This window comes from Propithecus coquereli, unplaced genomic scaffold (genome assembly GCF_000956105.1).
Source record: "Propithecus coquereli isolate 6110/MARCELLA unplaced genomic scaffold, Pcoq_1.0 Scaffold620, whole genome shotgun sequence".
Classification (NCBI taxonomy): domain Eukaryota; kingdom Metazoa; phylum Chordata; class Mammalia; order Primates; family Indriidae; genus Propithecus; species Propithecus coquereli.
Window position 1 is genome coordinate 829563 of NW_012152175.1, and position 17732 is coordinate 847294.

At 49.3% G+C, this 17732-nt stretch overlaps 1 protein-coding gene across 1 annotated transcript in view; it reads right to left on the bottom strand.

Moving 5' to 3' along the window:
- PLXNA4 (plexin A4) overlaps positions 1 to 17732 on the bottom strand; it is a 353895-nt gene that overhangs the window by 142606 nt on the left and 193557 nt on the right. Inside the window, exon 3 of the mRNA XM_012659563.1 lies at positions 11826 to 11957. Coding sequence (XP_012515017.1) covers positions 11826 to 11957 — 132 coding nt within the window. The remainder of the gene's footprint in view (positions 1 to 11825; positions 11958 to 17732) is intronic.

Below are 17732 nucleotides of genomic sequence, written 5' to 3' on the forward strand. Positions count from 1 at the left end.
AAAAGGGGGCTCAGTGTTTTAGAGTTCAGTCTTTGGTATTCTGGAGCAGAACAGTAAATAAATAGTCTCCCCTAGATCATTGTGAATTTGACGACATTGGATTATTAGCATCCAACTTTAATGGTTGAAGATAGAGGAATCAATATTTGAGAATAAACAGTGGCCCTAAATTAAGAACCATCTGAGAAGATGCAGAGTGATGCAGTGCATTAATTCCAGGTGAGACCTGTGTAACTCTGCATGGCGACAATAGTGAGGAGGTAGAATCTTAATAATTTTAATAAAATGTGTGGCTTTTAGAGAGGAACAGCAAATTATAGGTTAAGGTTGGGGGCTACACTCAGAGCTGAAAAAGACTCCACAGGACAGAGATCTGGTCCTGGGAATGTGAGTGCGTGTGCGAGAGCCAGGCATCAGTAAGCCAGAAAGACACCACTGCCCTGACCTCGAGGGGCAGCCTGAGGATCTGATTGAAATCCTTTCCTGAGATCACAAGAGTGAAGATCGAGGACTCAGACAGTGCCCACAGATAGAAAGCACAGAAGAAGAGTGACCAGAGCCAGGCCTGCAGCCAGGGAGACCAGCCAGTGGAAAGGGAGTAGAAACCTGAAGAGCTAAGAAAAAATATTAAGTCGTTCCCAGTGAAGGTTCCACAATCCACCAATTGCTCTGGGTGCTCCTGGCAAAGCATAGTCTTTGGCCAAATGAGTTTGGGAGACACTTCCTCCTAAATTTGTCACCCCACCCGTAGCTTGGAGATTCATATTCATAAGATCCATTAGCATACTACATGTTCTATGGAAAGCTGAGTGTAATATCTACTCAGCTCAGATTTCCTCAACTGTATTTGACGAAAGGAAGCTTTCGAAAAGTTTGATATCCTGCAGAACTTTGCCTCTGAGAAATAAAATTTGGGAAGAGCGGTGTCTCCAGGAAGTGAAGACACGGTCAGTCCATGGGAGTACCCGAGGGACCTCAGTACCTGTGTAGCTGATGGAAGCCACCTGGTCTGCTCTCTCTCATTTTTGGAACCAAAACACCAGGAGCCTAATATGCCCCAGAGGCTACAGGAGTGAGTTTATGAATGATGGAAGAAAAATATTACAGGTGTATTTTTTTCAATAAAATATAGGCACCCTTATAACAGTCATGAGCATACTAAAAATACTAGAGATAAAGCTAAGACTCACTGAGTCCTCATGTGCCAGACGCTGTACTGAGAATTCTATGTACGTTTTCTCATTTATTCATTGTCACCACCCAGCCAATGGGCACTAGCACATTCCCATTTTACCAATGAGGAAACTGAAGTACCCAGAGGTTAAATAAATTGCCCAAGGGCAAGTGGCAGAGCCAGAACCAGGAAGCAGGACTCATGGTTCCACCTCTGACCCATCTTCAGGCCAGCCAGCACGTAACTAGATAAGCCTCCTACACCAGCCTGAATCCTTCTGGAGGAGGACATACTCTGTATCTGGTACCTGTTTCTTCACCTTCCACTGTTTCACTGAACCGTCCCTAAGTAAGTATCCAGACGGTCTCCCTCAACCACTATGCATCCCCTGAAACCATGGTGTACATCTCTGAGTCAGTTTCAAATTTGTGTCTCCATTGTTTTCTTGTAACATTTGAAATGCATTTGACTCCTATGAGATGGATAAATAAATGCCATTTGTAATTTCTCCTCTTATATTACATTTGGGAAAGTCATGTGACATCACTAATGCCAACGAGTCATCTTGAACAATGGCATACATTAATGTGCATCTATTTACTTCTGAAAAGTTCCATTAATATTCAAATTGAGTACACAATTTACTTAAGTATCGATATTTCCAGTCTCTTTTCTATAGAACTCAAGTGCAAGTCAAGCAGTCCTCATGGAATTTAACCACTTCCTTTCAGACGCCATCCCGAGAGGACAGGAGAGAGGGCTGGGGTTGAGAGTCAGCCTCCACCAACACCTGCCCTGTGTGGGAGGGGCCAGGCAGCCAAAAGACCCCCAGAACTGAGGATCAGTGGTAGGCTTGGGAAGCACCCCAAAAGCTCCAGGCCAGAGTCCTTGTAATAACCACCCAAAGGCATGGAGAGAATGTGCCTTTCGAGCTGACATCTTGTTCTTCCCAGAGCCCTAACTCCGTAAGAAGCGTTTCTGGAGTAATTCCCACAGTAGGACCACACTCATTTCAATGCCTATCAAGTTAGAGTTTGCTCTCCCCTCACCCCTACAGAGCTTCCAGAACAGAGCCTTCCTTCTGCCCTTCTCTTAATCTGCACAGTGCCTAGCCCTGAGCTGGGCATACAGTGGGCACTTAATAAATAGACATGGCATGGGGGGCAGGGAGCTGAAAGGGGGCAGAGGAGCAGCCCCTGGCTCTGTCTGTCCGCCCTGTGGCGTCTCCTCCTGTGCTGCTAAGTGGAATACTATAGGCAGTTGTCTTTAAAAATGGCACTTAGGGTGACAAAAGTACCAGGACACTGGTGCTGAGCTAAGAGAAGGCAGTGCGACTGTCGGGGCCATTGCTGGAGACAGACGCTTAACGGGGTTCAGGATTAGAGCACGGCCAAAGCTTTCCCTACTCAGCTGCCCTTGGATTTCCGCCTTTGCTCCCGCTCCAGCCCCTCCCTCGCCCATCCCTGCTCTGCCTTCATGTACTGGCTCTTCTCTGTCTGGGGCAGAGAGAAGGGAACATGCCCGTTGTCATTTCCCCCTCTGCCCTAGAAGTCCGGGAAGATGAGGGAGCCAGAAGCTTTTTCAGCTGTCCAGTCTCTGATAACTTCATGTAACCAACAGGGCTAGACTCAAACAATGCAAGTTCCTTCCCGAGAGCTGAAGTGGAGTTACAAAGAAAAACCCACGGAGCCCCGTCAAGGTGACACAGCCCTCTTTGATCAGGTGGGAGAGCACAGGCCCTGGCCCCTGCCTCCCTGGAAGGCAGGGCTCATCAGTACAAATGGAATCTCTGCCTTCGTATTTTCCGAGGGCCTCAGGACAGACGGGAGAGGCAGGGAGTCCCGTGTACCCAGTGCCCGGAGCTGAACTGGCCTTTAGCCACCAAGTAGTGGTTTGTCCAGGCACCCCTGCCTCAAGCAACAACACATTTTCTAGCAGTAACAAGAGTAATGATAATCATGGTGATGACACCACCCACAAGTCACTAAGAGCCTACTACATGCCAGGCACTTTACATATATTAACTTTAATTTTAAAAGCTCTGAAAGGTAGTTATTATCATTTGCATTTTATACATGAAGAAACCGAAGCACGAGCTGCTTGTGCGAGTTTCTCTGGGAGGCAGACCTGGTGAGTACCAAAGGCCAGGATGAAAAGCCAAGTTCCAGGTCTCTTCATGCCCACCCCATGGTCTCCATCCTACACACCCTTCTGCCTCTAGTCAGCCCCACGGTCTGTCTGAGAGATGTCAGGCTGCTACAAGGATCATATTCAGATGTCAGAGGCTTTTCTGCCTACAGGAGTAACCACGCAGAAGAACATCTATTGGGAAAAGACGAAGGGTGGTGGCTTCTTCCCTGCCTACTCCCTCTGTGAGGCGGGACTGGTGCTGCCTGGGGCTCTGTGTGTCCCATGATGCCCTAGATATTGCAAGGGGGCTCTTGTCCTAGCTTGCATCAGGCTGGGCCCAAGGAGGAATAAACCAAAGGACCTCCTTCCTGGGGCCGAGGAGGGTTCTGAGCTCTGACCACACCTGCCTTGCTCTGTTCCTCTCCAGGGAATCCTCTGCCTTCTAAGGCTGCTGTAGCATCTGAGAGTGGGGTGCATAATTTTCCTGCTGTGAAGACAAGAAGATGGATAGCATCTCTTGCTCCCACAGAGAACCTCATGTTCCCTATTGCAAGAGCGGACTGAAAAAGGCATTGCAGAAGGAGCCGAGCCCACTCCTAACTTGCTGTGTGACTCTGGGCAAACTGAGTGCTTCTCGGGGCTTCAGCCTGCAGGCCAGTCTTAGGAGGGGAAGGGCAGGAGGAGAGTGTTGCACCAGACACACCTGGAGGGCTTTCCAGGCCTAAGGGTTTAGGATGCAACAGGGAATCCAGGCTGTCAGCACCGACTGACTGCAGGAAACGAGGGAGGGAAGCATCTCCCCTTTCTGGGTGCCTCCAGCTCTGCGATGGTAAAGTGGAGATGTTCTGTCTTGACTGAGAGGGAGGCGAGAAGTGAGAACATCTCACTAACCACGGGCTGGAGCCTTTGGGATCCACTCTGGACAAACCAGAAGCTTCCACCTGAGTGAAACTGGGTGAAACGCTGCAACGGCCTTTCCCTTTTTGCTAACGCCTGAGGTGGCTCCGTGTCCTGTCACTCACTTCTCAGGCCTGCGCTTCAAATTCGCTCTCCTGGGAGCTCTCGCACACAACCCAGCCTGGGTGCCAGAAGCAAACGTCCACATGGGCTTGTCACGGTGTCAATTGTCCAAACACAAACTGGAACGTACAGCTCGGTCCCCCGCAAGGGCAGAAAGGATGACGGAGAGAGACGGCCGTGTCACCATCAAACGCACCTCTCGTGAGATGTGCCTGGAGACCCAGCGCCGAGACAGTGGGGCTCGTTCCTGCAGACGCCCATCACCTTTGGCTGCAGAAACCGTCTCCATAACAGCAACTCACGTGAAATCAGTGTTTGCAGACCTCCTAGCTTGCCAGACTTCACTCCAGCTGCCCTCAGAACATCCTGGGAGGGACACCGAGGCACAAAGAAGCGGTAATCGCCCCCTCATCACACAGGAGCTCCCGGCAGAGGCACCATCCACTTAGGGATCCTGAGCCCCAAGTGGCGCAAGCTTTTCTTGGACCAAAATACGGCCTTCCCCTTGAACTGTGCTTCCCTCTGAAACTCTCGGCATGGGCAAATAAACGATCATGAAAGCGTCCTCTCCCTTCCTCCCTCCCAAGGGGCAGGCTTAACCACCTCTCAATTTCTCAACCCCAAGCAGAGAACTTGAAAGGAAATACAGAGAAGAGGGAAAGAGCCTGGAGAACATCCACAGGTCCCCGCTCCACCTCTCACATGCCTTTGCCCCTCCGGGACCCCCCCCAACCACTCTATTTAAAATGCAACCCTGTCACCAGACTCCATGTAACCTGCCCGATTTCCTTTTTCCACAGCACCTATTGCCTGCTAACTTACTCTCTGATTTATGTCTCATGTTGATTCTTTCTTTCCTGCATCCTCTTGCTAAAACTGTGGGGTATCTGTCTGATTCTTCACTGTTACATTCTCAATGCCTTCCCTGGTGTTGGCCCATAGTAGAAGGGAGCTTAGGGAATGTTTCTTGAATGAATGAATGAATGAATGAATGAATCGGGCCTGGTACTATGTTATAAAGCAAGGGGGCCCTCGCTGCGTTCCTACTGGACTATGCTGGAAGGAGGCAGGCAGAGCTGCCTTCCCAGGTAACCCCGACCGGCAGGTGATCCACCTCCACCCACCTCCTCAGCCCTCGCAGGCCTCTGCGTCCCGGTTCACAGCTGGGACTTGAGTGCCAGCATCTCGTGAGAGGGACAGGCTGCAAGGGTCCCAAGCACCTGGAGGCAGACCCACCGTCAAGAGTCAGTAAAACAAAGGATGCCATGAAAGATGGCTTTGGCGCAGACATCACTAAGACTATGTCTCCAAAGCAGAAACATGCGTTTGAGGTCCGTGGCTTTCAGGCAGGGAAGGGCTGGTGTATGGGACAACAGAGATATTGAAATATACTAAGAAATCTGCCACTTTCTCTGGGGCCTATCAAAGAAGAGACTCGCCTTGTCTGGGGGACAGCTGCTTCTCCCCCAGCGGGGGGTGCTCCGGGGCACCCAGCTACAGCCCCGGCACTGTCACCTCATCTCCTCATTTATCTGCATTGCTGACATCTCCTCTCACTTCCCTCCCGTCAGCATGGCAGGTTTTCATTGCACTGGTTTCAGTGTATATAGACACCCTCTTGGAGGTCTGGAGTTTAGTAAATACGCACCTCGTGTACACGCACACATGCACAAAGCAAGAAGGAGGCTAATGAAGACAGACAGGGACAAAGGGGAAGATGTGTGTGCGTGTGCATGTGTACACACTCCTATACACATGTACGTGCATACCAGAGAGATATCCAGAATTCCGCAGAAGAAAGGGAAAAGTACGGCACTGAAAGAGGCAGGTATGTCATGACAAAATGACACTGACACCTGGCAGTGCACACTCACACGCCCCGAGAAGTGTGCATGGAGCACAGTGCTTGCTGAGTGGGCTCAGAGAGGGACTCACACATCTTAATAACAGAAACAATGTCCCAGCCATAGAATTATGTGATTTGCAAATAATCGAGCTAATAGCTAACATTTGCCGAATGTTTTCTCACTCCCAGACACTGAGCTAAGCACTTTCCCATGCAGCGTCCCACTGAATCCTCACCACCGCTGCAGACCGTCAGTACTGTTTACTGTGGCCCCATGTCACAGGTGCACATGGGGCCGGGGCCATCTGAGCTGGCCTCTCTCTCCCCTGCCTCTCCTACCCCTTCCCACTTTCTCATTCCATGGCAGTCCTTCGGTGTCCTCAGACACTCCGCATCATGTGTCCATCCAGGCCTCTGCGCTTGCTGTGCCTTCTGCCTAGACCACTGTCCCCTGCCACTTCACTGTACTCTGCTCTTTGCTCGAAAGTTCCCCCCTTGGAAGGATTTTCCTGACAGCCATCCTGAAAGAGCATTCCCCACCACTTTCATGGCCATTGTTTTATTCCTCCTGAGTTGGTTTAATTTCTCATTGCGTTTGCCAAGATCCGACATGAGTCACTCATTCATTCACTCGTTCTCCCATTCATTGCCTGTTGCTGTTCCTAGAACGTAAGCTCTATGTACAAGGACAGGGATGTTGTCTCTCTGATCCCCATGGAATCCCAAGTACCTAGAAGGACGCCTGCCTCAGAGCAGGTGCTCAGTAAATATTTATGGAGTACTGAATGAATGAGGTGCTGGGGGAGTTAGTAACATGTCTGGGGTCACAGAGCCAGAAAATATACAGCATATGTGTGCACAGACATGCACATGTGTACACACACACACAGACACACACACTCCATCCTCTACCTGAATTAGTCAGACAATCGCCACCCCTTCCTCTTCACCATCCGCCCATCTTTTCTCATGCTGAGTGCTGGCCTGTTCCCAGGGTTGGAATAAGGAACACTGAAACCCAAGAGAAGTTTCAAACAGATGTGGGGAGACAAAGTCAGTCGATCTCTCTAGAATCTTCTTTAACTATGGATTCATTAACTACTTCACAAGTACTCAACTATGATGCAACATATTTCCCCTGGCTGTCCAAGTCTCCTTCCTGCCCTTGGTGTACTCCAGCGTGGAATCAGGTAAACAGAGGGAGGGCAGGGGTGGCAGAGACCAGCACCGCCACTCATACGGCACCTGGGAGTAAGAAGGGATGGATGAGCTTTAAGGAGTGAGAGCAGCCCTTGCTTTCTCAGCTTGCCCAGAAAATGGTGAAGAGAAACATTTCTCGGGTCCAGAGGCAAAGCCCTAGAGCCTGCTGAGAGCTGAGCAAATCCAAGTTACCTGGTTCCTAACAAAACTCAGAGTCCTGCCTTCTGCATCCAAGTCTTCGGGCATCATCTCAGCCTGACTGGGAATCAGAAGGCTCTCAGGGAAGGGCTGCCCTTCATCACCAGCAGGTGAGGTCCAAAGCTCTTCCCCTCCTATTAACTCCACAAGAAAATATCGAGCTCCTCCTCTGGGCAAGGTCATCTTCTAGGTGCTAGACCACAAGGTAAGGACTGAGACAGACAAGGTCCCTGCCCTCCAGGAACTTAGATGCTAGTGCACAAAGATGGGAAACAAACAGGTAACTTTCATACTGTGGTAGGCAGAAGAGAATAAACAGAAAGATGTCACAGGAAAGAACCAAAATGTTAGGGTAGGGGACACTTTACACAGAGTGATCTGTGGAGGCCTCTCCGAGGACGTGATAATTGAGCAAAAACCATAGGCACAAGAAGGAACCAGCCACAGAAAGAGCTGGGGAGAGTCTGCGCAGCAGAGGAAATAGTAAGTGCAAAGGTTCTGTGGCAGGAAGGAGCTTAGCAAGATCAGGGACAGAATAGAGGCCTGTGTGCTGGTGTCCTGGAGCCAGGGGACAGGGCCATGAAATAAACTTGCAAAGATGGGGAGGAGTCACAGCACGGGGCCGAGGGGCCCTGCCAGGAGCTTAGGTCTCAAGCCAAAAGTGAGTGATGAGAAGCCATTCATGGTAGCAAGGTGCCCTGCAGGCCCACTCTGCTCGCTTGGGAACCACCTGATTCTGTTGCTCATTCCATCTCTCTCTCCACTCTGCATTGTGCTGTTTCTCCTTGGTTTCCCCATTAGATACACCAGGACCTGAAGGTCCTTTAGGGTACTGCCCTGCTGCAGCTCCCAAAAGATCAAAGACAGGAGACAGGGTGTAATCTAAGCATGAAAGAGCATTTTCTACCACCAGTTCTCTTATACAACACTCCCTGTTGGGCAATGTGTCCTTCAATCAATGTAGGTCTCCTGGGTTATAATTAAGATTGCCTCTGCACTGTGTTTAGGGTTGGAGAGACTGACTGCCCTTCCATGGAGATCTGGAAATACAGTTGCAGATGTGTTTTATGGTGGATTTTAGTCTTCACTTACAGGAGCAGCCAGAGCAGCAGAATTGAAACCATAGCCCTCTTGAACCCAGATTAGTTCGTTCATTCACTCATTCATTCAACTAATAATTAACATAAGCAACAGATAATTTGTGTTAGTCCCTCTCTTTTTCAATTCTGGTTCAATGAAGACATGGGCGATTCATTCACTGAGAAATTATCACGGGCCTATTAGGTGAAGTTAGGCAGACAAGACATAGGGGTACCCCATGCTGCTGACGGGGGAGAGAGACAAGGAAGTCATCATTATAGTCCAGTCTGAGAAGAGCTGCCATAGGGCATTTAACTATAGGTCAGGAATAGCCCATTGAAGAGTGTGACAGCCGAGCTAAGTTTCAAAGGACGAGGAAAAATTAGCCAGGTGAGAAAGGCAAGTGCTCTCTCTCTAGGCAGAGCTGATATCACTGCCCAGCACACACCGTCAGCCTGCAGTCGGAGTCCCGCAAAGTGTCATGACCCAGCATGGGAAGGCAGACCCGCTGGCTGGCAGAAGGAATCAGTCTCCATGCCCTGGGGCTGGCGGGTCTCCAGGTGTATTCACCACACAGCTCTTGCCCTGAGCTCGACTCTGCATTGCCCAATAGGTACAGCAGCCTGTGAGGTCTTGGTGTGCTCTCCCTTAGGACTGGATCTCTGCCCCCTGCCCCCCTGGGCCTTGACCTGGACTCTTGTGCTGCAACCCAGATGGCTCATCTGGAATCCTGGTGGCCGTCCCTGCCTGACTCTGAACTCGGCCAGTATCAGGAAACTCCTGTTGCAGAGCCTCTCCGTTTATCAAGCACTTACTCTGCACCAGCCTTGGCTCTAAGCTCACCATGTGCATTATCTCATTCAATTCTCGAAACAACGCCGCCCGATATTATCATAGCCTCCAGATGACAGTAGAGAATGCTGCCTCTCAAAGAGGTGAGGGACTTACCTGAGACCACACTTAGTAAATGGTAGAGCCAAGATTCACGAGCAGATATTCAGACACCAAAGATGGTCGGTGCGTGTAATCAACATGTGAGACCACCACTCCCCGCAAGGAATCCGCAAACCCAGCGGACACTGTTATTGGCCCAGGGTCGGGGTCCTTGGGATTGTGACTTGCGAGGCAGGCCACCCCACCTCTGAGGGGCAGCCCCAGAATGGATGAACGCCCTGACTCTACCCACGCTCCTTTCCAACGTGCCCGTGATCCAGAGCTCCCAGTACGCCTCCCCACTGCGCTCCATAGGTAAGGACTGCACCACCAGGAAAGGGGAACCAGCTGGGGACACAGAGGCAGACAAAGATTCAGATGCTCAGAATTCTGACTCAGTTCTCAGGGAAGGCTGATAGATTATCAACTTATATTTTCAATCTTTGAAAACCCTTTGATGTTTTAAGTCCCAGGGTCAGAAATTCTGGCTTGTAGGTCAGGCGAGAAATACTCTATGCCTTGTGCAGATCTTCTCCAAAGGATTCATTCCACCCAGGAAAGCTGCTTCCCCTCAGCTTCCAGGGCCTGGGAAGCAGGCAGGGAGTGGAGCATGGGGACCCCAGTATAGAAGTAAGGAGTGTAGACAGGGGGAAGCCTCACGCCCCAGCAGCTGCCTCCATTTCAGGAGTCCCCATGCCCAGGGAAAAACACTCCACCCTCAGCTACACACCCGGCCATTTCCAAGCCACAGCAGCCTCAGCAAGGGCACCACAATGTGTCCCAGTGTGGCTGAAGCCCAAGAACGGGGAGTCCCACACCACGAGAAGATGTCATCGAGCCCATGGGGAGGATGGAGATGTTGTGGGCTGCCAAGGCACAATGCACAAGCCCTGTGGGTGGCATAATGTGGTATTGATCTCCCCCACCATGTGGCGAAGGGACAGGCGGAACAATCCAGACACTGTCAGCAAGGTCCTGCGGAGAGTTCAGTCCACGCTAATGAAGTCGAACAAGAGGGGAGATCAGCTGCTCATGGCCTCTGCCACTCAGAGCTAACACACACACATCCACAGGCTGGAAGGACAGCTCCCAGGAGTGAGCTTCCTACACAGAGGTGGCGGGACAGAGGTATGGCAGCACTTGGGGTGGGCTGAGTATTGTGGGGTGGAATTAGGGGACTCCAGGAAATACTCTTATTTTTTTTTTTTTTTGAGACAGAGTCTCACTCTCTTGCCCGGGCTAGAGTGTCATGGAGTCAGCCTAGCTCACAGCAACCTCAAACTCCTGGGCTCAAGCGATCCTTCTGCCTCAGCCTCCCGAGTAGCTGGGACTACAGGCATGCGCCACCATGCCCGGCTAATTTTTTTCTATATATTTTTAGTTGTCCGATTAATTTCCTTCTATTTTTAGTAGAGACGGGGTCTCGCTCTTGCTCAGGCTGGTTTCAAACTCCTGAGCTCGAACGATCTGCCCGCCTTGGCCTCTCAGAGTGCTGCCGAAATACTCTTAAATATATGGAATGTCCAAGGTGAAACCTGCTCCTTTGCCCACCATAGACATAGGACTCCTGGTTTGAGCTCAGGGAACCCTGAAGAACTTACTCAGTTCTCTACTGAGTTCCGGAACCAAGCCCAACCTGGCTGCTTCCTATGTGGTATCAGCTAACACCATATCTGTCCTTTCTGGGTTGACTGCATGGAATTTGCTAGAGGTTCCACAGAGTCGTAGGTACACAGGAAGGCTCTGGGCACGCACTCTCGCATCTCATCTCACCACACAGACTCTCTTTTCTAATCTTTAGCTGTCTGGCTTCTCCATGATGCTCCCTTAACTAGGCTCTTTCGGTAATAAATCCTTGCCTACCACCAGCCTCTTGGATACAGGAATGTGACTTTGGTAGGAGATTATACTTTGTGTAGGGAAATTTGGACCCCAAACTCGGGCATCTATACCGCATTTCTTCAAAAGAGAGCAAATGTTGGCCCTGAACTTATACACACCATGATTTTGAAGTAAGGGGATTTGTTTTAGACTCACCGATATTTTGACATTTTATAATAAATGTTCCATTCCCTGTTTCAGCACACCCAGCCTCGGTGCCCAGGCAGCATAACTGAAAAGATGCACACTGAGCTGAAAAAATCAAATCAGCTCTCTGCAGCTGGCCTCCTCCAGGCTTCTACTGAGCCACAGGCTAGTATTTAGCGGCAAAACAAATGTCTGGCAGAGCCCAAAGAACCTTACCTGCCTTTCTGACATGATGTAGAGCTGCTCGTGGTCCTTGGAGAAGGCCATATCCCGGAGGACGGGGCCGGGGTCCACCACCTGCACAGTCTCGTACTGTAGAGCGCTGCCCCTGGGCCCATCCACGCGGATCTGTGGAGAGGAGGAAGAGGAGAGGCAGCGTGAGTTCAGATCCTGCACAGCCCACTGCTGAACTCCAGCCCAGAGACCCTCCTGGGAGCCGCGGGAGAGGGAGTGAGCTCTATCCCTGCAGTGCTCAGAGGCTGGGGCCATAGAGCCAAGTGACACAGGCCTCATGATGGGAATTGCAAGGAGACGGCGGAGAGAGGCTGCGGCCAGCTTCACCAGGAATCCAGTCTTGTTCTCCTGGTTCCCTGCACCCCAGGTGTGAGCATCTGAGGGCTTGCTGGTCTTTGGAGAAGAGGGTAGGGCTGTGGGAATCGGGGAACAGCAGATAACTGAGGCTGCCTCACATCCGAGTGTCGTGTAACATTGGAAAGGCAATATTATCCGCCACATTTATTAGCAGAGAGAATTTTGCTATAAGGATGGGATGGAATTCTTTGGAACTGCTACCTGGATGTCATTGCTGTACCTTGAAGGAGAACCAGGCAGGGGACCAACCCCAGAGGTTTCACACCGAGTGGTTTCTTTTTGGCCATTGAAGCCAGTGGCTTATGGTTATACCACTGGGTCCTGGAACCTCTTGGAGGCTCTGTTCGAGTCCCCAGAGAAAGGGGTGTGGGCATTACAGGAAATGTGCTTCAAGCATGAGTCATCCTCAGTCTTCCCAGAACACTTAGCAGAGTAGGTCCTCTTGGCCCTCCACGAGTCCTTCCTAGAAATGCTGGGACAACGTGGAGACAGCCGAAAGAAGACCTGTGTCCACGTGCCTCAATGGCTGAGAACAAACCTATGATACACGCGGCTTTCCAGGCCTGCCTATGCTTGTCTGGCCCCTGGGTGTTGGCTTAGGTCTCCAGAATCCTCACGAGTCTGAGCACACGGATCCAACACGAGTGCTGCCCCATGCTAGCACCACCGCTCACCGGAGTCAGGAATAGATATGACCGGGAGCGTGGTCAGCGAGGGCTAAGCGTTCGCCACACTTGGTTAGATGCCATCAGTGCAAGACTCTGTAAGGTACATGCAGTGTCCTTTTAGAGATTTCAATAACAAAACTAAGGAAAAAATCATATTCCAAATATTCCCGTTATGGACTCTCATTTTTAATCTTTAATATGTAATTGTTAACCTCTCATGAGTGCAAAGAGAATAAAAGAATTATTCCGAGGAACTAAATTACAGAAAGGCCACCACACGCATGTGTCCACCGATCATGTCAGGTCACCAGGAAATCTGCTGCCTCTCATTTCTCTGGAGTTCACAGAACTCTGACATCAGGTTATTTTGTGGTTCATGTGTTTGGTTTTAGGTTTGTTCCAAACTCTGATTTTTTTTTCCTTTTAAGCATTATTTTTAAGCTTTCTAGACATCAGGTACTGGGAGATGGTTTGGAGCATAATTCCTTACTGATACAATCCTCTCGATCCTGTATGTTTAATGCTCATTTGTCATGGCTCGCATGCCCCCCCAGCATCCATCCCACACTCTCTCAACTTTTGGGTGGGTTAAACGCACTCCCTGCTTCCTGGGAAAATCCCTGATGAGCATAAACAAATCAGCTCAATCTCACTGTCTTGCCACAGTGATGGAGAGAGAAGACAGTCAAGCCAACCACTATGTCCCATCAGAGCAAAGTAGGTGCTCAAGACGGAGGACAAGAAGACATCTCCTCACCCATAATAGGGTCGAAGAGACATGCAGCTCAAAGATCTGTAGGCAGCCCTCTTGTAGCAAGAAGGGGAGCTGGAACCAGGGTAGGGCAACCACAGAGATGGGAAAAAATTGGTCTTTGCTGACATTACTGAGCCACTGAATCAAAGTAACCCTAAAGTCTGCCTGATGTTGGAGCTTCCCAGTTACTCAAGATATTTCCTTTTTGTTAAAGTAATATAAACATTTTTTGGCAACATCAAAAGTCTTAACTGATATAATAGTGATAATAGATGAGGAAAATGAGACCCAGGTGCATTGAACAACTGGCCTGAACTATAACATCTGGGGACAGAATTAAAATCCAGTCTGACTCCGAAGTCCACGATTTTCCCACCACCCAGCCACATGAGAGACCTTGTTCCTGGAGGGGTTTCACGTTCATTTCCTGGTGGGTGCTACCTAAAGGCAGGGGGCTGAGGTCAGGGTCTGGCTCTGGTCTCCACAATTCCAGAGACTTTCTCTAGTCATTCCTGAGTTTGATGCTAAAGCACTTGAGCTGGACAAATATTCATTTTAAAAATGAAGAAATAAATGAATGGAGTTGAGACTCCTCTTTGCCGATTTCCCATTAAGATCACAAAAACAACAACAACAACAGTTAAAGGAATTAAAGAGACATGTTTAGCGCTGAAAATCAAAATGCCTCAGATTCCCAGAGCCCTCCTTCTGTTGCCCATCCCCAAGCCACCAGATGTCCATGCCGGCCAGGTCTTTTCTTAATCCGAATGAAATAGGAGTTCATGCAAAACCAATTGGGATTACCACCCAAGTTTGACAGCGTAGTGATGGCCTTGGCCCCCAGCCCAGATGGGCTTCATCCCCACCTGGGAGCGCCCCTGGAGTAGGAGCAGAGAGTGATACTGAGCGCCCTGGCTGGTGTCCAGCCCTCTCAGGCCGCTGTCGGCCAGAGCAGGCTCCCATAGAGAATGCTGGCGGAACTAAATCCCATCCAGAGTCCCTTGGTCTGATCCCCACAGGAAATTGGATTCAGTGCCTGAGTGGTCTTCTTTATCATCAGGCCCCAACTTCCCTGCTCCTCAAGATGAGGGGTGTGCTAGACACAGGTGGGCATCAGAGGATGCCAGCTGGCCTGAGGCAGGGACAGAGGGGTGGACAAGGCATGGAGCAGAAAGCACCAATTGGGCAAGTTGTCACAGGTCTGGTCTTCTGCAGGGAGGCTGGATGGAGTTATGTCCCTACTGTCTGCACTTGGCCAGGTGGAGGTAAGTGACGGGAGAGGTAGCCTCCTTATTTCCTCCCCACCCCACTCCCATATGCAACTTTTCAGAAAAGAGAAAGGAAAGCACTCATTTATCCATCTGCTGAAAGAGTCTCACATAAGACACGAATAAAAGGAGTTCATAGTGGAATTTGCTAATGTCTGATGCACAATCCTAAAATTGAGGTATGATGGACCAGCCGCTGGCTCCCGGGCCTTTATACAGACAAACAGCAACAAGCACTGCTATTTATGGAGTGGCCACTATGTGTCAGGCACAATGCTAGGCATTTTACAAATATTTATTTTCTCATTTAAATCTCATAACTCAGTAAAGGAAGCATTAATAGTGTCCCCTTTGCAGAGGGGTCACAAGAAAGATTATATAACTTGTTCAAGGAAGGCACAGACTGGACCCACATCAAGGTCTGATTGATTCCAGCGTCCAGGCTGCACCAAACACTTGCATTGAACTGGGATCTATAGGTTATGTAAAGCCACATACCTTCCAGGAGTCAAAGGAGTTGATTTTAAACAAAAATCACCGTGGGATGGGAGGAAACATGGTTTTACCTACTGTAGTTCTTTTGGGAGAAAAACATGCATATGAATGAAGATGCTGTTGTACATTTTCTAAATAATGATCCCTTATATTTTTGTTTTGTATCTTGCAAAGCATTCTTAAATAACACTGTCTCATCTGCTGGCTGTGAATTTTTTATGATGTTGACTGCCAGCATAATCATTCTCATCTTCCTGACGAAGCAACTCAGATTGGGGCCATTTTGTGCCTTTTCCAAAGTTCAATGACAAACCAGTGACAGGTAGGACTGGAACCCAGGTCCCCGGTTCCTGCCTCAGCTCTTGTTTCTTAACTATTTAAATTTTCCAAAAGGCTTTGACAAGGCTCCACATGAAAAGATATTTAAAAATAATGAGTCTCCATGGGACTTTGGGCAGTTTGGCCATGAGGAGAGAACTGACTTAGAGGCGGGAAAAGGCATATTTCTGCATGGAGACGTGGAACTGGGGACTCCCTGAGCACTAGTGTTATGACTAGTCTTATTTAATATTTTTTATAAATGGTCTGGCCAAGGGAGCAGGAAAACGTGCGGATGATTCTGAGCTCTGTGGGACAGCAGGAAGCCCGACCGTGAACGTGAACTACAAAAAGATGGTCAGCCCTTCGTAGGGCTGAGAGTGCAGAACAAGTTGCCATATGGGCAAATAGCCCTGGGACAGCGAGTGTAGTGGGGCAAGGTCATGCCTGTCGTGTTCAGCACAACACCCCACACATGGCTGGTGCTCAGTAAGTCATGAATAAATGAAAAGCAACCCCCAGTTTGCCATGTCTGAGCTGCTAGATATTATAAAGGTAACGGGCAGCATCAGGAGGCGGGCCCAGCACCACCATTTGCTTCTCCCAATATTCAAGGCGGCCACAAAGGCCTGCAAAATATCAGGCAGCATTCAAATGAGATTCCAGGGAAAAACAGGCAAACAGAAACTATCATCCTGGCCAAGATCACTTGAACTTAGAATGTCACATTCAGTCCACCCCTCATAAGGTGGAAACATAAGCCAGATGCCTGCAAATCAAGAATGTTCTAGAAAAGACACCCCAGGCCACCAAGAAATAGTGGAGATGCAAGGACACACATTGAACAGTGGTGATGGCTCAGTCACCAATGCAGAGGCCACTCTAAAACTTATGCAGTGACAGCCTAAACAAAGAAGATTTTATTCTACGCAGTGTAGACAATACGTGTAAATGACCTAAGCAGTGAGAAAAGATGAAAACAGAAATTGATTTTTTTAAGGTAGAAAATGGAAAGAGACCAATGGTGCGTCACGAATGTAAATTCGGGTGTTTGGAAGGTGTTGTTAATATTTGAGGCTGACACCAAGAAGGAAGCCACATCCCAGCCCCGTGTGTCCCTTGATGGAGAGACACACCACACACCACCCAGCACCCACCGTGCATTTGCTGAAGTCCCCCTGTTCCCATGCTCAGAGCTGGCTGGGAGAGAAAGGTGGTCAGTGTCAGCCCTGCTTCCAGGAGGCTGTCTCCTGAAGGGCTCAGATTTCACACAACTAAGGCCAACTGGCAAATGCCACAGCAGAGGGGTGTTCAAAGGCCTCCATTTGTTCTTCCTAGGAGGTCTGGCTCACCGGAGCATAACCAGGACGATGAGCCCAGCCCCAGCAAAGGCTGATCAGCCTTATGACAAGGGCTTTCAACATGGCGCTGCTGACCGTGAGAGTTTCACTAATAAAACACATAGTGGGTAACATCAGGTTCACCCAAAGGCCACCTTAGGAGACAAAGTCTCTTGGGTCAGTAGAAAGACTGATCTAAAGTAGCAAAATTAGCAGTGCTAACAGATTTCGTAAAGACATAGCACACGGACAGGAGGGTAAAGCAAAATAGGAAGAAGGGTGTCAGAGGGGAAAGGTTAGGTCCGGGGAGACAGAGTGAATGGAGCAGACTAGAGTGCTGGTGTGTTCTGCAGGCCTCACCTTAGGCCAGTGGAATTTTCTAGAACAGCACTAGACAAAAGAAATATAATGCAAGCCACAAATGTGGGCCACATATGTCATTTAAAATCTTCTAGTAGTGACCACATTAAAAAAAAGACAGGCAAAATTAATTTTCCTAATGTATTTTATCTAACCCAACATGCCCAAAATATGATCACGTTAACATGTACACAAGTCTAAAAATTATTAATGAGCTATTTGACATTTTTTCACTCACCCTAAATCTTTGAACCCCGCTGTGTGTTTTACACGTGCAGCACATCTCAATTTGGACCAGCTGCACTTCAGGAGCTGGTGTGTGGCCCAGT